Source organism: Drosophila ficusphila, unplaced genomic scaffold, assembly GCF_018152265.1.
Source record: "Drosophila ficusphila isolate 14025-0441.05 unplaced genomic scaffold, ASM1815226v1 contig_106, whole genome shotgun sequence".
Lineage (NCBI taxonomy): Eukaryota > Metazoa > Arthropoda > Insecta > Diptera > Drosophilidae > Drosophila > Drosophila ficusphila.
Genome location: NW_025063993.1, coordinates 9,711,663 through 9,732,852, shown reverse-complemented (window position 1 = coordinate 9,732,852; position 21,190 = coordinate 9,711,663). Strand labels below are relative to the sequence as shown.

General features: G+C 41.1%; 3 protein-coding genes across 5 annotated transcripts; 1 reads left to right on the top strand and 2 right to left on the bottom strand.

Annotated features, from left to right (window-relative positions):
• Positions 1-61: 61 nt before the first annotated feature.
• On the top strand, positions 62-3,855 carry LOC108096386 (helicase POLQ-like). The gene is made up of 7 exons (XM_017197951.2): positions 62-873; positions 929-1,381; positions 1,439-1,644; positions 1,710-2,312; positions 2,420-3,295; positions 3,360-3,494; positions 3,558-3,855. The coding sequence occupies exons 1-7, from the start codon at positions 84-86 to the stop codon at positions 3,630-3,632; spliced, it is 3,138 nt and encodes a 1,045-aa protein (XP_017053440.1). The 5' UTR covers positions 62-83; the 3' UTR covers positions 3,633-3,855.
• On the bottom strand, positions 3,661-13,352 carry LOC108096388 (serine/arginine repetitive matrix protein 1). 3 transcript variants are annotated; one of them, XR_001771704.1, is made up of 10 exons: positions 13,253-13,352; positions 12,666-12,795; positions 7,896-7,968; positions 7,545-7,732; positions 7,386-7,480; positions 7,031-7,145; positions 6,624-6,757; positions 5,240-6,524; positions 4,408-4,614; positions 3,661-4,342 (listed from the first exon to the last, which is right to left on the bottom strand). XR_001771704.1 is itself a non-coding variant. In XM_017197953.1 (9 exons), the coding sequence occupies exons 3-8, from the start codon at positions 7,933-7,935 to the stop codon at positions 4,427-4,429; spliced, it is 2,670 nt and encodes an 889-aa protein (XP_017053442.1). In that variant the 5' UTR covers positions 7,936-7,968; positions 12,666-12,795; positions 13,253-13,352; the 3' UTR covers positions 3,661-4,342; positions 4,408-4,426. The 3 variants fall into 3 exon arrangements, 2 of the variants coding, with proteins under 2 accessions (XP_017053442.1, XP_017053443.1); XM_017197953.1 differs by having other exon boundaries at positions 4,408-6,524; XM_017197954.2 differs by lacking the exon at positions 12,666-12,795 and having other exon boundaries at positions 4,408-6,524; positions 13,253-13,344.
• A 2,693-nt stretch (positions 13,353-16,045) lies between these two features.
• Positions 16,046-20,520, bottom strand: LOC108096467. The gene is made up of 2 exons (XM_017198079.2): positions 20,384-20,520; positions 16,046-16,984 (listed from the first exon to the last, which is right to left on the bottom strand). The coding sequence occupies exon 2, from the start codon at positions 16,581-16,583 to the stop codon at positions 16,320-16,322; it is 264 nt and encodes an 87-aa protein (XP_017053568.1). The 5' UTR covers positions 16,584-16,984; positions 20,384-20,520; the 3' UTR covers positions 16,046-16,319.
• Positions 20,521-21,190: the final 670 nt, after the last annotated feature.

Below are 21,190 nucleotides of genomic sequence, written 5' to 3'. Positions count from 1 at the left end.
ACTAAACTCAAAGTTGATGCTCTGCAGCCCTGGCCATAATTATTCTGGCAGTTCCTCGCGACGGTCACACTATCGGGCGCCAAATGGCGAATAAGCGAAATATAAGCAATAAAAGAAATTTAGATTTGACAAATGCATCTGGCGGAAGCAATGCGAAGCGCCACTGCAGCGAGAACCTCTTTTGGCCAGAGGGCGACGACGACGACAGCTTCTTTTCAAATGCAAAACTGGAGGATTTGCTGGGTGAGCGGAAGGAGGACCTCTTCGGAACGCAGGCATCAACAAGCAACAAGTTGCAGAAAAGTGGTTCGGATGAAGGGCTGGAACTCTTCGGAGACACATCCTTTCCAGACATTCAGGAATTACCACCAAATAGACCCTCCAAATTCAAAAATGCTGGGATTGGTAATGATCATAATAAAATTGATATGTCAGACGAGGAAAACGCGGATGAGGTGTTTAAGAAAATCAACCTCAACGATCTGAGCATTGCCGAAATGGAAGATATTTTTCATGGCACCGAAGACTTTAGTGAACCCATGATCCAAAATACACAGCTCTTTTTGGAGGCAGTGAATTTTAAAGTGCCCAGAACTCCAGAGAAGCTTCAGCACGCTGTTAAGGACGAGTCCATGTCCTTTATCTCAAAATCTGTGATAGAGGGCATAGTACAGGGCACTCAGTACGTGACCTCTGAGGAGCTGAAAAACCATTCTATTTTAGATCCAGTCAATTGGGAGACGCAGGCTTTTGCAGACTTTGAAAAGGAACAGCAAAACAAGAACAAATTTCCCAGCAAGGGCGAATTTTATGGCCTCCCCGATAAGGTCAAAAAGATGATCCTCGAACACAAGGGCATTAAGAGTCTTTATGGTAAGGCCGACTAACTTAGACTGGAAATATGATTTAAGTATTTTTTATGTTGTAGAATGGCAGGACGAGTGTCTGAATCTACCTGCGATCAGGCAGCGAAAGAATCTTATCTATGCCCTGCCCACGAGTGGTGGAAAAACCCTAGTTGCGGAGATCCTTATGCTGCGAGAACTTCTTTGTCGCGAACGCAATGTGTTGTTTATCCTGCCATATGTGTCGATTGTCCAAGAGAAGGTAAGCGCCATGTCACCGTTCGCCATCGACTTGAATTTCATTGTTGAGGAGTACACAGCCGGCAAGGGCAAATGTCCGCCGCAGCCGCGTCGCAAGAGACGCAGCCTGTTCATTGCATCAATTGAAAAGGGTGCGGTTCTCATGGACAGTCTGATAGATGTACAACGTCCCCATGAAATTGGTCTTGTGGTTGTGGATGAACTGCACCTAATTGGTGAAAAAGGCAGAGGCGCCACCTTGGAGGCATTTCTTACAAAAGTTATGTTTTTAAATGGTAAGTGGGTTAGTTTTTTACAACGTTTTTGATGCATTAAGCACCGGCTGCTTTCAGCCAACATACAAATTGTCGGCATGAGTGCCACAATAGGAAACCTAAACGAAATATCAACCTTTCTGAATGCCGATGTCTACACAAGAGGCTTTCGACCAGTGGAACTGAAGGAGTACATAAAATGTGGTCCAGATTTGTTGGAAATCAATTCGGCAGGACAAACGCTTGAGGAGATATTCGTCCCCAGTCGCAGTGTTAATTACAATGCAAGTAACAAAATTTAAAATATATGTACCAATACATAACTAAAACTAATTCTTTTTGTTTGCAGTATAGCGAAGCTGTGAAACGTGCGGATCCTGACCACTTGGCTGGGTTAATCAGCGAGTGTGCCCCGGAACACTGTTGCCTCGTTTTCTGCCCGACTCGCAAGAACTGTGAGAATGTGGCCCTTCTTCTCAGTCGCATTCTGCCGAAGCAAAAGTTCTTTGAGCATCGGCGCAAGGAGAAGGTGGATCTAATGGATGCCCTGGATAAAATGTGTGGCGTACTTAGCCCGGTGTTGGCAAAAACTCTGCCCTTTGGCATTGCATATCACCATTCGGGGTTAACAACAGATGAGAGGAAGTACATAGAGACTGCCTATCGCTTCGGAGTCGTCACAGTCATCTGTTGTACCTCCACTCTAGCAGCGGGCGTGAACCTCCCGGCCAAGCGGGTTATCATACGAGCTCCCTATGTGGGCCAGGAGTTTATGACTTTGTGCAAGTACAAGCAAATGGTGGGACGCGCTGGTCGCGCCGGATTGGGAGAAGCTGGAGAGAGTATTCTGATAGCACAGAGCAAAGATAATCTGCAGGTCGGCCAAATGCTTTTCTCACCTATGGATAAAGCCCTAAGTTCAATGGATCAGATGGAAGCAGTCGGTTTGCAAGTAAGTTTTTGCTAAAAGAAACCTACAAAGATTGATTCGTCTTTATTTGTTTACTTCTTCAAGTAAATTGTTAAGTAGAGTTAGTATGTTAATTTTTGATCTTTCAGTCCCTGATATTAAGCGTAGTTGGTTTGAACCTAGCAGAATGTCGACGGGACTTGAATCGGCTCGTAAAGAGCACCCTTTTGTCTGTGCAGGCAAGCGCCCTGGAAGTGGCGGTGGATGATATAGTGCTCCGAATTCTTCGCGAGATGTTCAAAAACAAGGTTTTGCAACTAGCCGAACCAACTGCCAAATGTAAGGTGAACTCTTCAGAGATAATAACAACGCAGGATGTGAATCAGACCAATCGACCTGGCGAGAGACGTTTACTTATAAGTCAGTCCACTCAATTTAAGTTAACCAGCATTGGAAGAGCTGCCTTCAAAGCGGGTATTGATTACAAACGGGCGAGTGCCATCCACAAGGAACTAAAGCAGGCGCAGCAGCAGCTCATCCTAACCAACTACTTCCATTTACTGTATTTGGTTGTGTGCTTCAACTCAAATGAAAGAGGCGACGAATTGTTTCCGGCCGATGCTGGCATCCTTGTGGGAGTATACACATCGCTTCCACTTGATTCTCAGGCTCTGTTTAAGCAACTTGGTTTCACAGAAGCCCATGCAGCCAGGTTATTCAAGACGCAATCGGTCCAGGGACCTTTGTCCCTGCAGCTTAATCGCCTCTACAAAGTCTTGATCTTGTCGGATATATTAAATCTCCTGCCAATTCCCAATGTGGCCACCAAGTATAATGTGGAACGGGGAACTCTGCAGCACCTGATCAGCCAGTCTGTAGCCGCCTCAAGTGCCATAGTTCGTTTGTGCGAGGAACTGGAAGAGTTCTGGTGCTATAAACCATTGTTTGAGCGGATCTTGCACAAAATGGATCGCTGCAGCACTTATGAGCTGGAGCCGTTAATGGAACTGCCAGCAGTCAAAATTGTAAATATACAAGAATCGCAAAAATCCCCATCGGTATGTAAACTTCAAATATATTTGCTTCCAGAATCGCGCCAAGCAAATGTATGCAGCAGGATTTAGAACCATTGAGGATGTAGCCAAAATAAAACCCATGCTCTTGGTGCAATCTTTGGAACACATGCCTCTTCGAGTGGCCACGGAAATTGTCTCGGCAGCTAAGGTGAATATTGTGTTTTATACCTCCCCAAAAATTGCTCTTGTACTTACATTGCATCCATTTCAGATTATTTTAATGAAAAAACTTGATAATCTGGAGGAGGAAACGGAGAACCTGAAGATGTGCCTGCAAACCAATTAGCAATCAGCGATGCCAAGAAAAACACTACTTTCAGTACGTTTTTAATTTATTTCGGTTTTTGTTTTGATTGTTATGCACTCCGACTTAAGTCTTGGATCTGGGCTCTCCACAACGAACACGATCTCCGACAAAACTTAAATATTATCGACAACTTGTATGCGAATTGCAATTTTAAATTAACACATTAAGTTTTCACTCTCTCTAAATGTACATTAAAGATCGAGGCTGCTGTTTAATATTTCTCTGATTTGCTGGATGTTTTCAGTTTTTCTTTCTCATTTGTCGGAGATAAACGAATGGGAGGAAATTAGTTTTACAATCTACTGGATTCGAGCTAGCAGTCAAATTCGCAAGCTGCTACTATCACGACATTTGAGTATTATACAACGTATATATAAGTAGGGGCTCGGGACATATGGAGCTCAGAGAAAATAGCATAAGCGACCAAAGTGTAATTAAAAGGAATTATTTCGTAAGATCATTAAATTGTTAATTCAAATACAGGGTTTTGTAAAAATTTGAAAAGTTTATATCGCTTATGTTGTTTTTTACCGGCTAGTGCTTGGTATATGTCCCAAGCCTTGCTGAATTACGAGTAGGTTTTCGCGGCTAAACGACTAAGGTAGAGACAGATTTGTTTAAGAAGTTGGAGCCGTGCACCAAATTGGAACTCTCCTTGTGTAGGGGAAACTTATTTACAGCTGAAGAAACTGCAAGTTAGAGAGAATGCGACGTTGGTTAGGATCTTGAGCTGTTCAATCGAAGTGAAACTAACCTTATTACAAGCGAACTTTTCAGTAGGCGAAGTCATCGTAGAAATGCTGGGCAATCCGTCCGCCCACCGGCTGATAGCTCCGGCTCACTCCCGACCCGGAGACGGCTCCTCTGCCGGATGGTCCGCCGACTGCTCCTCCGGCAGCAGCGTATTCGAGTCGATGTGGACGCGAGGCTTGCGCCGGGACAACAGCCCGCCGGCGTATATCTGTCGACGAGAAATAGGAATCACTATGATAGTTCGCTGGTTGCGACTGCGATGCGGATGCTGATGCGGATGCAGGTGCGGATGCTGATGCTGAAGCGGATGTTGGTGATTGATACGCTGGCTGATAGGCAAATGGATTATATGCACTCGCATATTGGCGCTGCGATTGCTGCTGTTGCTGCTGCTGCTGCTGTTGATATGGAAGCTGATGCGAATGTGGATGCGAATGCTGCGGGGAGAGCGGTTTCAGCGTGGGATCGAGTGCATCGTTTAGCGTCACGTCGTAGTCGTTCTCGTATAGCTCGTCGAGATTCAGCTTGGGCCGCTGTGGCTCCACCCGCTTTGGCGTGGTGGGCAGTGCACTGCGTGGCGGCAGAGTCGTCCTTGGCGGACTGGGCGATGGGGGACCCACCTCCTCGTCATCTTCCCCGCTGTCGGGACTTCCCCGCAGCAATGGAGCCCCATGCTCAAGCAGACGCACTCCCGAAATGGTCGATCCCATGTCGATGGGTGTGCTATCAGTGGTGGGCAGCGGTCGCAGGGCCACGCCCACCGGCTGAAGGCCCCGGGGCAGATATGGACTGCCGCCCCTGGAGGGCAGGAAGGGTCGCTTGACCACACGTACCGATGAAGGACGCTGGGCGCCTGCAGTTCGCCCGCTCAACGAATTGGCCCGCGTTCTGGGTGCCGGTGCCTCCTCCTCGACGGGCTCCGCTGGATGCGCATCCTCCAGCTCCTCATCCTGCTCCACAATGGGCTGACGAGGACGCGGTGGCACTGTTGGCTTCTTGGTCGTTGTCTTCGCTCTCAGTCTCTGGTTTCTCAATGGAGCCGCTGTGGAAACGGGCGCCGGGCTCTCCTCGTAATCCTCATCCTCGAAGTCCACATCTGCTGCGGTCACACGCGATCTGGGAGCCACAGGACGCTTGCGTTTCCTCACAGGTTCCTGTTCCGCCGGCTCATAGTACTCGTCATCGGCCGGCTTCTTGTCCGTCACTGGTTTCCGCAAAGTGTTTCTCGTGGGTTTCTGCTCCACTCGAGGGGCAGGTGTACGCCTGCGTGGTGTGTTCCTAACCGGAGGTTGCTCATAGTCCTCCTCCGCCTGCTCTTCCGGGTAGTCTTCCTCCTCCTGGGCGCTGTTCGATGGTGGTTGAGTGGTGGCCGTGATCTTTTGCACCGGATAAGAGAACTTTTTCTTTTCATTGATGGGAACGGGACGAGCTATCCTTGGAGGAGCCCGTGGACGAGCGTAAACGGATGCAGCTGCCGCCTTGGGAGTGATAAACTCAGTGAGGGGCTTCGGAGTGGTCTTCACCTTCTGCGGCGTTTGCTCCTCGGCCGCCTCTTCCTGATCCACTCCGCCGTAGGGCTTTTCATACTCGTCCAGGTCATCTAAAGCGGATGATGGAGTTGTCCTTTTTCTTCCCAGCGGACGATCTTCGTTGAAGCTGCGACGTTCCTCTGCGCGTCCTGGTTTCCTGGGAGATACTTTCCGACCCGCAGGTCCTGCAGTTGGTTTGCCCCTCGCCCTCTTGTTTGGCCGCTCGTCGTAGTCCTCCTCCTGGATTTCCTCCTCATCGCGGTAGCGATTTCTATTCCGCCTAATGGGCTTCTTCACCTCCGTTCGCTTCTCATCATACTCATCGTCGTAGTCCAGCTCCACCTGGGGTTTCCTTTGACGAGGTCTTGGCTTGGGTCGCCTAACGGGACGCTCCTCATAGTAATCGTCCTCGTACTGGTCCTGATCCTCGTAGTAATAGTCATCGATGGGTCGGCGGTTAAGGGGTCGCCTCAGCGGACGTTGCGGTCTTTGAGGACGACGACGAGGTGGCGGAGCTTGTGTGGGTGGCGCCGGCGTTGTGGTGGTGCTCGTCGATGTGGTTGTGGTGGCCATGTAGAGTTCATCGTTCCTGCGGCAAAACAATGGAATTAATACCCAAAATATGTGTAAATTATTCGTACAATAAAATATATGCAAATTAATATATTTCCCGCTGACGAAGACTAACCTGTTCCAGTACTTCTGGGATCCCTCGCAGTCCACATCGGATGCAAAGTGGCAGATGAAGGTGCGCTGGTCGAAGGCCGTGAAGTTGGCGCACAGAAAGTCGTGTCTGATGCCATAGACACAGTGGTGGTAGATCTGCAACGAGACCAGCTCGGGTTAATCACATTTGGCCATAACTAATCCGCTCGGTTAGCCATCGTTTAGCGCTTCTTTTTGCCCGGTTTTGGGGTCAAGATCGAGGCGCAAACAAGTTTCAGCTTTTTGGCGTCACGTTGCCAGTTGAAAAAGAGAAATTGCTGGACATGCAGAGGGCTGGATTGGGTTGGGCTTGGTTTGTTTAGGTTTAGGTTTGATGACCAATTATGTTACGTCGGTATTAATCAGACAAGGTCACGCCGGCTCACTCACCTGACACTTGTACTCAATGGAGGCATAGAAGCCGTCGTGCAGGCCCTCGCACTTAAAGTGGATCTCATCCATGGGCGGCACGGTGGACAGGAAGGGATACGTCGACAGGTTATAGCTGTGGGGAAACAGCGCAATTAATACCCAAAATATTTTTAAAATTATTTATAAAATAAAATCTAGACAAATAAAATTAAGACTCATATTAATATTATATTGAGTAACAATAATATTCTTTAGTTATGCTAAATAAATAAAAGCCTTTATAGTTTTTATTTAAATCAAACCAATTTAAAAATGATTTATGTTCTTCTATATTGTGTTATATTATTTAAAATTTTTGGTGAACATAACTTACCCTCTCAGTTCCCTGGGGAGATTGGGATCCCAGATGTAATCGATCTGCGGGATGCCCGTAAGCTTGGAGTTCTTCGACAGAGTTCCGTTGTCCGACTGAAAAAATGGATTACAAAAATAAGTGATCCATGAATATATCTTTTATGATTTATATGCCCACCTTGCTACTGTCGCCGCCATCTCCGCTGGGCACTGGCTGCTCCTCCTCCACTTCCTCCTCCTCGACGGCAGGCGATTCCGTCGTCGTGGTGCTGGTGGTGCTGGTCGTGGAGACGGGTGTCTTGGCAATGGACACCTTCTTGAAGGGCAGGGCGGCTTCTGTGGTGGCCAACAGGCTGAGTAGCAGCACTACATCGAAAGGGAAACGAAGTTTAAATTAATTAAAATTTCACAGCCGCCACAAATTGCATAACATGACAAGGATTGGTATTATATCATGGTCCGGTTCGAACAACGATATTAAGTGGTTTTTTGGGTTAAGTTGAGTGTCCTCCAACTCAATCCAACTCACCTGTTGCTGTCATTAACAGCCAGCCTTTGGCTTTTTTCATTTTGAGGGCTTCAGTTCTCCGGTGGTTTGGTAACTGAAATAAAAAATGTACAAAATATTATGTTCATTTCTGAATTTCGGACACACCTCCGCACCTTTGTGGAAGATTTATGTTCTGCTAAAGTCGCTGAACGCTTCCAAAGTAAAAAAAAAGAAATCTCTTGGACATTGTTTCTCTTTCATGGTTTCGAATTGAGTTGTGAGCTCGAGAGTTCTGGACTGAATATTGTTTCAATATTCGAATCACGTGCCATGATTAACGTTACTTTTGTGCTTGTCATTCCAGGCGGTAAGAGTTGAATCTATATAGCGATAGGGGACATTGGAGGAAACACCTATGCAGAAATGCATTCTATCCAAAATTGGATTTAGAAAGTGTTCTCGGCTGAAAGTTTTTATATTTGGTGGTTAGCTATTCAATTGTATTTTTCAGAGCGTTGAGTATAAAGTGAAATTACTCTAAGAAATTAACACGCAAGAAACCTAAAAAATATATAGGTATATTACCTGCCCTCTCTCATAGTTTTTAACTCCTCAGGAAGTTTAAAACTAGCTGAAAAGCATTCATTTTAAAACATAAAATGTACAAAAACGTCTTTATTTACCAGCTAAATTAGCTTCGTTTGTTCACAAATCGATCAATTACTAATGCAATCACTGCAAATTTCGTGTACACACTTATTGTGTACACTTTAATCAGCTTCACTTTCCGATTTCCGTCTCGGGTGTCGGGTAATTGCATAATTAGCTTTGGCAGCCTTCAATGTCACTTCGGTGGGTTGGACTTACGTAAGGAGAGCGATTGGCTGGGCGAAATTGAAAGGGTGGTGCCAGCCGCACTGGCAAGCAAGTAAATAAACAGTTTGACCGCACAAAAAAAACACAATGCATAACTATAACAAATTGAAAAGCGAACGAGAAAAAACTTTCGTTTTCGATGCGTTTCTGGGCTCCGAAATTGAATGCAAAACGCTTGGCTCGGAAAAGATCATTGGAGCACCGTAATTTGGCAGTCGATAGCCAAAGTTGAATGCAATTTGTTTCTCCCGAAAAGTATTTTTATTGTGCATTGTTTGCTGGAGTCTCCTTGGACCTGCACACGGGGCGTATACTTGATGGGCATTGCGAATTGCTGGGGAAGCTCCTCCCCCACCTTTCTGTTTATGCATGGCACAATTTGTGCTCAACTTTAGTGCCATGAGTTCAAAGATTTTGCCGATCACACCCTGTTTTGGTGCTGTTGTTTAACCAAAAGTGTGTCGTGCATTTTAAGTGGAGATTTGATTGGATTTGATGTCTCTCGGCCTGTCTTATTGAGTGTTTGCCAGTCGGTTTGTTGTTTGGCTTAGCTGGTTTGCACTTTTTGACATTTCGCCCGACTGTGTGGGCCGAGTGCGGAGATAAATATCTGACTAAATATGATAATGGTTTTTGGTTTTGACAGAGATAACAACTTTGATGGAAACGAATGCCTGACTCGAAATGCCAAAGGGTTCTTGAAAAGACTAAAAACTCTTAAAACCGTTTTTGGATTGTGCTTTCAGATTTTATTGTGGGCGGAATATTTGTCTTTTTGTTTGCCTTCAGTGTAACAACAAGCAATTTAAAATAATTAAAATGTTTTTTTTTCAAAACTTTTGGTTTCATATTTGCACAGTTTCAAAAATTGTGTGGGTGCTCATACTTTAGAACTTAGGCCTTCTTTTAAGCCTAACTTGTAAGCTGTCAAAATACTGAAAATATTATAGTTTTTACCCACATGCTAAGCTTAATATACACAGGCCTTCCATTCATCAACTTCTGTTTAGTTTTTCCCATTCATGTACATCATTCCCATTTTTATGTCTTGACTGAAAGTTAAGGTCAGCTTAGCTTAGCCATCAGGTGTCTTCGAATATCGGTGATAAATTGCCCTGTGCTAAACAAAGGTAATTTATGGCTCTGCTTTTTGTACAAAATTTCGAATTTAGTGCAGCACTTTGTTTGTTAATGAAATATTAACTTAATAATTTTTTCCTCTAATCTTTTACAGACCGCGAAGAAATCGGAGAGACAAGACAATAAACGATGTCTCGAAAAGTCGATGCCTAGCAGGCCTTATTGTCTTGGCCAAGTTCAAATTCAAGGCTAAGCACGATGACAAATACCGGTGAGTTGTATTTTTGTTGCTACCTTTGTTTTGGAATTAATTGATGGATCTTTAGACTCGTTCGACTGCAGCAAAATAACGAGATGAAACGGAAACAATAAAAAAATCTGGATCTGGTTTAGGAAATTCATTTTTAATTTGGCTAGAGGCTTTAAAATTTATTTGATTTTTAATAGAACATTTGCATCAGATTCTCATTAAAATGGCAAAAATCGTCGGTGGATTTTCCTTGAAACTTTGCAAATTTTTCCATCTGTTCAGAGATTCTCTGACTTTGAATGGGGTTTTTTTTTTAAACAATAAAAGGCGCCTAGAATCAAAAGCCCCGAAGGTTTCGCCCCACACAGACACAATGAGCAATTAAATTAAAGTTTTATAAGTTTTTAATTTTATTGTCTTGTTGTTAGATGCATCATGGCCATAAGCAAGTTCGTCTGGGAGCAGACTCTCATTTTCGTTTACATCTTTATTCGTGCATATTTTGGGTATAAATTTCTTTGACGTCAACAACGAGTTTTTGGATCAAAATTTATTAACCAAGTTGTCCCAATCCGGTTGCACGATAGAAACAGAAGTCGGTGACAAGTTTCTTGTGGTTGTTTTTTCAGTCTGCCATCATCTCTCTTAGCCAGTTGCCAGCTGGCCAATACAAGTTGCTCGTTGTCATAAGAAATTAGCATCTTTATAAGATATTATGAGAGCTTGTCTTGGGCACTTTCAAGGTCGACTTTTTTGTGGTTTACTGGTGCAGTGCAGACTTTTGAAGTCGAACGCTCTTCATGGTACTCAATGGCACAACCATAATTTTGGAAATGTCGGAAATGTGAAACATTTTTACGGCTCACTTAGTTTTATAGTTGCAATACGTTTAATCGTCGTTTAGTTTTTATTAATTATTAATAAAGCAACGTGGGTTACTAGTTCACAGGAAGGGGAAGCTCATTCTTAAAGATTTAATTAGAACCAGCGAAGCATAGCTTTTGCTAAAAAGACTTTGTTTTAACTATGACTAACGGAAACAATTAGTATTCTTAAAATGTGTAGCGTATTTCTCAGAAGCCTTGATATAAATTCATTAAAGTTGTTGCGAAGATTTTGTTTTGATTTGTATAGATTATATCAAAAGCATCTTCTATAATATGTATAGCGCGTGCTACATGAGAAATATTCGGTAATTTGTTAAACTATTTGTATTCATTAAACATAATTAGTTCTGAGAAATATTCACTGTCTGAATTATTAATGAACTGAGATATATTTCGGCAAGTGATATTATTTGCATATTTCTTAGAAGCCTTCGTTTTATTTCAGCTCAACGGTTTTCAAGAAACAACATTTTTTAAATTTATTTACGTAAAAAAAATCCACTTTAATAAACTAAGCTAATTACTTTAATGGCGACAAAATAAAAACTCCAGCTGTATTTAAATGCATCGTTTTTCATATCTATAACCTAAATCTGTGATGAACATGGAACCCATTAGTTGCTTTTCTCGGCTTTTCTTCATCTCTTTGCGCTGCACAGCATCTTCATGCCTGTGAGTCGTTGGCAGCAAGTGAAAACAGAGTTTCCTTTTTGGCCACACACAAATCAAAATCAATTTGTGTTTGTTTTATTTCTTAGCTGCGTTTTTGCATTTACCAAAGCTCTTCGTCAAATAGGTTCAGTCGCCCATTCAGGTTGGGTAACTCACTGACTCTGACCTGAACTTGCAAAGAGTTCAGTTCCCAGACAACAAAAAAAAAAACTATTATTTAACTTCTGCTCTACTGAGAGACAATTAGGCAAATATTATTTTGAAGTTTTTTAATTGTGGAAAACTGTAAGCGGTAGAAGAAATGGAGAGTGAAAAGCGCCAAATAAATGGATGAAAGTAAAATTTCAAAATTTCGTTTGTTGCTTGTGGCTGCTGCTGTTTTTGTTGCTGCTGATGATGATGAAAGTAAAATCTTGGCTCAGTTATGTTGGCCATATTCGCTGTTGCCCTGGTGTTGGTGTTGTTCGCTGAAGATGCGCAAACCATTCAAACATCTCCTCACACAAACACCAATATAAACTGTAACTGCAGAAATTAGGGGGATATATACTGTGGCCTAAGGGGGCGGAGGGGGCGTAGAGTGTCTTACAATGGACAACGCGCAGCGAAATAATTAGCAACGCCTGAGATCATTTTTGTACTTTTGTGTTTGCAAAACGGCTTTTTGGCCATGAGAGCTGCAGATTTTACAGCAGAGAAAGAAAATAAAGTCAATATGGACCTGATGTTATCCAATCAATGTTTTTCTTTACACAGTATTCTTATCAAATCAGTTTTTAAGTCGAAAATAATGGACCTTGACCTTAAACTGAGTACAACTTTTTATTTTTGGTTCTGTTCTCTTTCTGTATAAACAATACAATATCGATCTCGTCTACTAAAAACTAAAAAAAATATTTTGAACAGAGCTTGAAAACCAACAAAGTATTTTTTTCGTGTAGTAGGAAGGGTGTTTTAATAGGTGTTGAGCCCTTACGAGGTGTTTGACTTGCAGATAAGGTCTGCAGAGCCCTCTAACAAGCGAATGCAAATTTTCAAACTTACCTTGTTTCAGGTGTTTAAATTTTGTTTTGTATAATCCAAAAAAGGGTTCAATGATTTCGCATTGGTTTTATCTTCCTGCGATGATTTTTCCAAATGTCTTTAGTTGACTTTGTTTCAATTTATTGCGTTTCTTAAATGAACAATAAAAATTTAACCTCATAAAAGTTGGCACTCACACAAACGCAAGCACACGCAAAATCACACAAAGGCAAAAATCATTTATGTTTTTCTTTTTTGCACTTGTATTAATGCTGCAGTTTTCTTTGTGGTCCTGTGTTTGTGTTAGTGCACTTGTGGAAATTTTTATTGTTGTTTGGCTGATTTTGTAACTGCATTTGCGGTTATCTCTCTTTTATTTCAAGTAGCAGCCATTAGCTCCGATTGATTTGTTTTAAGGACTTTCAGGGAATTCACAATAGGTTTGAACACTTTGCAGCCATTTTCTTAGCTCGACTGATATTGAAATTTTCGATTTGTTTTGGTCACTTTTTTATATAATTTTCCCAGCTCTCTCACGCACAGAGAGACTCGCATATATAATCCGTTTTCATATATATATATGCAACCGATCGATAACGCCCACTTACTTAGAGACCAGCTGGGCTGGCTGCCGTTCACCTGGCTGACCGCTTGCAGACTGAAATTGCAGATCGTATTGGCCAACTCGGAGTTGGCATAAAAATGGGAATTCGGCTGGCTTTGCGTTTGCTTTTCCGTCGAAAGCTCATCGCTCGCTAATTTTGGTCCGTCTGCGCCTCAGAAAACGGGTTTATTGCCGCTTCGATGCCGACTTTGCGCATGCGCAGCACGTTGTCACCGAATGGAGGAGAGCCCAACAACGTCCGGAGAGCTTGAGCTCGGCTCTCTAAGCCGAGCTTTTCTCGGCTCTGACTTTGTCCATTTTCCTCTGTCAACATTCTGCAATCGTATTGTCTTTGCCGTTGTGTTTTCCCCTGGCTTTGTTGACTTTGCTCTGCTTTTTCCCTGTGTTTGCTCTGCATTGAGCGGGCTGCTCACTTGGCGGCTGCCCGATAATCGTGCTTAACAGGTTTATTGATTAAGATTTTTTCAGACCTTTTTTCTCGATTTCTTGCAAAATATTGAAAAAATGTAACAGAAATTAATATGGCTTTATCAGAGCAGCTTGTGGGGAAGGTGGTAAAGTATGTTCCATATAAATCATATACAACATTTATCAAGTGTTTGAATTAACAACAAAATCCTTTACATGTTTCCTAATTTACAATCTCCTTGCTTCAAAAAAATAAATCTTACTTTCCAGCAAAATGTTTTACCTTATTAATGCTTCTACGTAAATACTTTGTTTTTAAGTCAAACTAATGCCAATTTCAAAAATTCCTCAGGCTTAATATATCAATAAATAAAACTGATAATAATGTGCTAGTAAAACTGCTATTCAAAAAGGTAACGAAAACACTTGTAATTACATACTTATAATCTTTTATAACAAACACATTTCCTTTTTAGTGCTTTGCTTCCGATTACAAATGATTTCTTTTTTATGGCCAAGACAATTTTGCGTCTTTACCCTACAATAGATTACTTAACAAATTGATCGAAGTCCATTATCGATTTGCCAACTAATATGCCTGTGTGCACTGTTTATTTTTAGTGCCTTAAATGCTTTCTTTCCTTCTTTCTTTCCTTTTTCTCAACTACCCGCTGACCGCAATGACATAATGGTAACAATAACGCAGCCAAATTACGGTTACAGTTCAATTAATGAACCGAGCTGGCCCAAAACGGACTTAAGCCATCTGCCAACGCATTAGTCACAAACACATACCCCCGGACTCACAATAGTAAATAAACAAAAATTATTTAAAAGCCTCATGAATTATTGCGCATACGCCGCGTGGTTCGCTTGTTCGAGTGCTCCGCTTCGTTTGGCAATTAAATGCTGGCCGCGGTAGTTGGTCAAGACTGCACTTCGAGTTGGATTTTCATTGACCGAAAACCGCAGATCGAAATTTGTTTCGAATGCAAAATAATGCAAAACATTCGCGGCACTCTTCATAATGGAATCAATCAAGCTCCGTTCACTGCGGCTTATGTTATATCTCCCCCCGCTATTACGTCACTGAGTGTTGCAGCTTTGGCTTAAAGTACATAAAGAAAAAAAGTTGCGATTTAAGAGCTAGTATTTGAAACAAACAATGTTCGATACTCCAAACTTATTAAGCAATATATTTATTAGATTGGTAGCGTCTATGTTGTTTTGTACTTTACAATTTTTTTTTATTTATTTACCTTTATAAACATTTTTTCCCAGTGCAGTGGCAGTAGCAGCAGCATTAATAGTAATAATGCTGCACTGCATCTGCGCTCGTTCCGTATGTGAAAGTTGAATTCGAACACTAAACCCGGCTCAAGCGAACTGAACTCAACTTGGGCTGTCTGGGTATTCAAATTGGAGTAGAGCCAGCCAGGCTCAAAGTATCTGTATCTGTATCTGTAGCATGCGGAATTGTCGAGTGCTTTATCGCCAACGGCGTGTGCCTGTGCCTTGTGGCTCACATCTCACATCTAGTTACGTTCAAAACGCTTGTATCTGTGTCCCTATATCTGTGTGAGAATGGGAGCACCGTGTCGCCGGCTCTTTATATGTATTTGGCTGTGTGGGTCGAACGGTTTGTTGAACCGGTATTCCACATTTGTTGCAGGTAGCACTCACCAAACACTATAGCAACAATATCAAAAGTCGGCACAACGTGTTGTAACTACTACTTAACTGGTCGACAAACCAGCAACAACCATCCGCCGATCAGTAGATCCGAAGTCGGCTATTGCCAGGTATTTTAGATAGCTCTGATAAAAATTCCATTTCGTGAAATTTGTACTTGTTCAAAGGGGTGGTCCGTGGTAACTACATAACTGTTCAGGAAATAATAATAATACAAGCATGCAATTATCTTTGAAGAAACGATAAGAGTATTGTAATAAACGAAATAAACAATCACTTAGTAAACGAATTTTAATTACTAATAAAAAAATATTAAACCTTATTCATCAAAACTTTAAAAGGAATAAACTAATTTATGAAGTACATCCTTTCTTCCTCAGTTTCAGAAATTATCTGATTAGTAATACGCGGATTTTCAGAAGTCTTTAAAGTGGCCATAAACATTTCAGTAAATAAAGCACTTCCTTAAGTGCAATTTCTGCGGTACCAAAGTAAATCTTATGGTAATTTCTTGAGGTTTTGGTTGCAGACTTGCCAGCAATTAACCCAAATTCATGAAAACCGCACCCCCAAATGATTTTGAGTCATTCTTATTTGCTTGCCCAACAGAACAAAACGTAATGTCCGATTTTGTTACCTTACGATACCTCCCAAAAAAATAAAAAAGCAGTTCAACTTGTTTTTTTACAGCTCCTTATTGTTATTGTTTATTACATATAAAGATTGTGTTTACTTGGCAGCTTTTGCTTTGGCTGCTTTATTTTATTGTGTTTTTTTTGCTTGCTTTGTATTTTTCTGTTGTTAAATGCAACTGGTTCGATTTTACATTCTCTTGCCGAGAGCCTTGAGATGTGGCTGGCTGAATCGAATTGCAATTCCGCGAAAAAGCAAAACCGATTCAGCTGTGCGATTGACCTTGACAAGTGGGTTCGATCGAGTCGGTCGATCGGCTATAGGATGAAAAAGTTCACCACGAATCGAAACACCTTGCTCAGAGTGCTATTGGACTCGGGTCGCTCCGGGGACTCCTCTCTCAATTCAGCACCTTCCACCAGATGGGCACCCAGTTCGGCCTCCAATTCTGCCCCATATCGGAGTATATACCACTCGGCCAAGAAGTAGATGACCAGCGTGATCAGGGCGAACTTGACGTAAATCTTAAAGATGTCGAATATGTGCAGGAACAGCTGATGCATCAGCTCCATTAGATCCATTATTGCGGACCACGTTGCGTATACTTCATGCAAAACTTTGGCTCGATCTTCGTGTTCGTCGGCCGTGTATCGGCAATCAGGGTTTTGCGATTTTGAAAAAAATGGGGTCGTGTTTGGTTGGCTCGGATTATGCAATTGTTAGCCCAAAGTTTTGGTGTTGATGATGCACATTTCGCTTTCGGCCGCTTGACTGATGTCGCCTCATTTGCATTTGATCGCGTTGATGATCGCGGCACAAAAGTGCGTGTATTTCTCGATATACACGTCGTATCTCTCAATGGTCAGCCATTGGGTAGGCGCCCTAATTATGTTAATTTGTTTGGGGCATCGGATCTTTTGTGGCCGGCCTTTCTTTCTCCTTTCTTTCGCCGTTGTTTCAGACCTTTAAACTGGCTGGCTCCCTGTGAAAACAAATTTCGTTTTAATTTGATCGAAAATTAATTTGATATACACACAAAGCCGAACGAAAGGGTAAACAAATTGGATTGCGAAAAAGTGGTCCGAAAATTGGAGCAAAGGTGCGACCGAAGCGGGAGACTTGGCTTGCCCATCGATCGTATGGAAATTTCATGCTTGGGGCAGGTCAGATTACTTAATTAGCATGGAAAATGGTTTTTGGCTAGATTGAATATTTAAATGCTAAGAGATAAATGGGTTGGCCGGGAAACCAGATCGAATTTGTCAGGGTAAGCCTTGAATCAGGCAGCGATTTTGTAATAAATATAAGTTTTGAGGGGAGAGAAGAATGGTTGGAATTATTTTAGAGCTGTGATGTATTAAATTTTTAATAGTAAATAGTTTAGATAGTTAGATACAACACAAAAGGCATCAATTAAAATATGGCTTCTGGTATCTAGTTCACATTAATAATTAACAAATTTGTAATTCCTTATGAGCCCTCATAAATATACCCATTAACAAAATGATCATAATTAAGGTATTTTCCACACAAAGTCATTTATAATCAATTTCTTGTGTCCCAAAATAAACCTATAAAATATGTTTGCAAAAGCATTCATTGACCTTATAAATTTATAAACAAAAAAATTGAAACTGTCAAATAATCAATCCACTTCACCTCCCTGATGACCCTGATATTGAACGTTTTATCCTATTTTGATGATTTTATGGTATTAAGAGAGTTCAATATTAAATGGTTCAAAGATCAATCAACTATTCCTCCCACTTAAATTGTTAGCTGACCCTGTTCGTATATTTTTATATCGCTGATAAACTTTAAAATTGTAGTCAATCCAAGGAGATTAGAGATCAGCTACAAATGGCCGCCACTTTATGTGTCACTTATAAACAGCGATTATTATCGAAGTGAGTACCGAGATCCGCAGTCTTTGTATATTTGTCTATCCCCCTTTTTGGAGACTACGCCTCTGCCAGTTGCCATTCGTCAGCGGGCAGATCGACAATTCGAGACAGACCCAAGTCAAAACTGGCCGAAGATTGCATCTTTCCGATTTGAATACACTTGACAATCGCTTAACGCAAACCGACTTAACCTTACCCAAGACAAGATGTTCGAAAAGTGGGGGAAGTGGAGGCTCCTCTTCAGCAACTCGGTAATCGCAGCAATTATACTAAGCACACAAATCAACTTCAACTTGGGGAGACCTGTTCGAAAGACGACTCTTTGCTGGAGGAGCACTGGGAAAACGAGCCGAACTGAAATGTTTTGCATTCATTTCAAAACGCATGCAAAAAAGACGCAACATATTTATAAGACAGTCAAAATAGCAAACTGCAATGGTCAGAGGCGAACAAAAACCAGTTGCAAAATTGGCAAACAAAGCGTATAATCTTCATTTTGCGAGGAGGATGCTGAAGTGCGTCTCTCTTCCTGCCAATTGTCGAATGTAAAAATGGAAAATGCTAGAGTTCAGTTGTCGCATAAAATCAGCACTGTATGGTGGAAAAATTCCAGCCAGAATTGCAGTGACAGCTCGTCCAATTTGGTCAAGAAGATTTCGCAGAAGCAGCCTCTCCACATCCGACGGAGATGAGTCCGAGTTCCGAGGCTTGTGTTGGTGCGTGGATCTACCGGTTTTTCGAGACCAGACCCAGACACCCTGAAAGACCTTCTGACATTTGCCGATTTTTACCCTGTTTTTATTTCTCGGACACTGGTCACTTGGAGATGCGCTTTCAAAAAAATAACCATCTTTAATTTAATAACCAGGTATGCAATATGCTTTAACCTAGTTTTAAAATATTTTGTTTTTGTTTACTTTACTTTTAACTATTTCTATTTTAAATGAATCCCGAAAATATGTGGATTATTACCCCTTTTGATTTTTATTTATTTACTTTAATTAATTTTTGTAAAAAGAGCATTTAAACTTCTCCCAAGCGAATTCCAGCCTCCCTTCTGGTAAATAAATTTAATTTGCGCAATTTATTGAAGACAATTTCAACATCTTGGAGTCGAGTTAATGAAATAATTTCTTGTTTTGCACCGCCTTCTGCCCTCGCACCATGTTGAATCGCATTTCAGTTCATATTTTCCATGAAATTCGCGTCACATTGTAAATTATTTAGTTGCATATTAATTAGTGGACACTTCCAGCCAAACCGTAACAATATAGCAACAATAATGGACCGGCGAAGAGGCAAAAAATATTGTTTAAGCTTCTTACATAATGCAAATGGTGTTAACTTGACTCCAGTTACCAGTTGGTTGGTCGTTGCTTTTGCCGTCGTCTAACCCATTAAAAAACGTGAACCGAAATGCGGAGAAAAACAAATGTGGGTGAATGGTCAAAAAAAGTAACATTTTGTGATTTATAATTCCCAGCGGCTTCGGGCACTCGTGGGTTAACAAGGAGGGCGGATTAATAGGGCCAAGACAAACTGTGTGACACACTTTGCGCCGCTTTCGGTTAATGACTGAAATTGAAATTGACTTTTAATTAGGCTCTTGGTTTTGGTTTTCGTTTTGCTTTTGATTTTGAGTTTGTCTTCATTTGCCTAAAGACGCGATATTTCCGCATCAGTTGGAGGCTTATTTCTTATGCACGAAAGACTGGCATTGCGTAGGTGTAGTATATATGGTATATATAATTACCGCGATTATTTCGCTTTATTGTATGCGGAAACGAAATATCGGTCCCCCGTTGTGGCATACAAAACTTGAAAACTTGAACTACTTCTTCGAGTCCAACTCTTTTCCTCCTCATTTAAATTCGGTTGGGTGGCTGCGTGTGGAATGGGGTGTGAATGTGTGGAAATGTCTCGATGGGTAATGATAAAGATCGGCAGACATAGATTACAGAAGGGGTTTGTATTCGTTTTACGTTTATACAAGTTTTCAAGACATTTTGAGCGGTTTTTGTAACCCGCTTTTTGTGATAGAGATAAGAGGAAATCTATTAGAGAAAAGTATTACTTTAAAACCCTTTTTTGATTTTGTTTTATATTAGAACTAATAACCATTAATAAAAACAAATGTTATAACAAAAAATGCGTTTTGCTTTAAGAAAAAAATATATTTCCCAATAAATCAACTTTGAAGTTTTTAAAATATTTGTATCAAATTTTCCTGTTTCTTTCCATATTTTCTTCAAATCTATGGTGGAAATGCTAATCCAGTGAAGGGCGATTAGCTAACTTATTATGTCGGTTAACCATTGTCTGCTTCCTCTTCCCACTTAAACGTCACAGTGAACATTCACCAACCATTTAGACCGCGTTTGTGTTCGCTTCCCAAAGTTGTTAGTGTTTGTACTCCCATCGAAATTGGATACCGGGCCAAGTTTTTAGCATTATACCTTTGGATCTATTTAACTTACCGCATTATTTATCCATCGCTAAACAAACAATCTGATCTTATCGAAAAGATAAATAAAATAAAACAAAACACAGCAAACGTAGCACAACAAATATTTCTGGACAATTGTCAGGTTTCCTCTTACTTGGATCGAAAGCTATATACCATATGGTCCACAGCTGATCGCCGCCAAGTTGAGCTTTAAAAAGATTAAATGTGCAAGTGAGACAACCATAGATACAAATAATTCCTATATATACATATATGAAGATCAGTAAAAGCTTTAAACAAAAGCTTTTACCTAAAAACAAATTTTAAGATTTAAAACATTTACGAGTCGCTTGCTTAATACAAATTTGTATATTATAAGAACTTTAAACAAAAGAATTTGTTTTACCTTTAAACTTTCAAATTGAATGCCTTAAAATGCTTATTGACAAAAGATAAAATATTTGTAACAAACAGCTTTTTTCTGTACTAAAGCCTTGTAATCCGTTTGGATACACAGTCATTAATTTTTGTTTATAACAGCAATTTTTTTGTCGGAGTCAGCAGTTTGGGAATACTCCTTCGGAATCTTTTGTCGCTGAAAACATAACAAATAAATGGTCGATTCTTTACATATTTTTGTTTTTATTATTTTCTGGTTCCAACATTTTTTAAAAACAAAGGATTTTTTAATTATTTACTTCTCCTTCCGAGTTGTATTCCGAAATGGCTATCAATTCGTTAATATATGGAACCAAATACCACTTAACAAGGCAGTTGAGAACAGTTAATGCTACTTTTTCAAGTGGACGATTTATAAGGAGCAGCATAAAAATCAGGA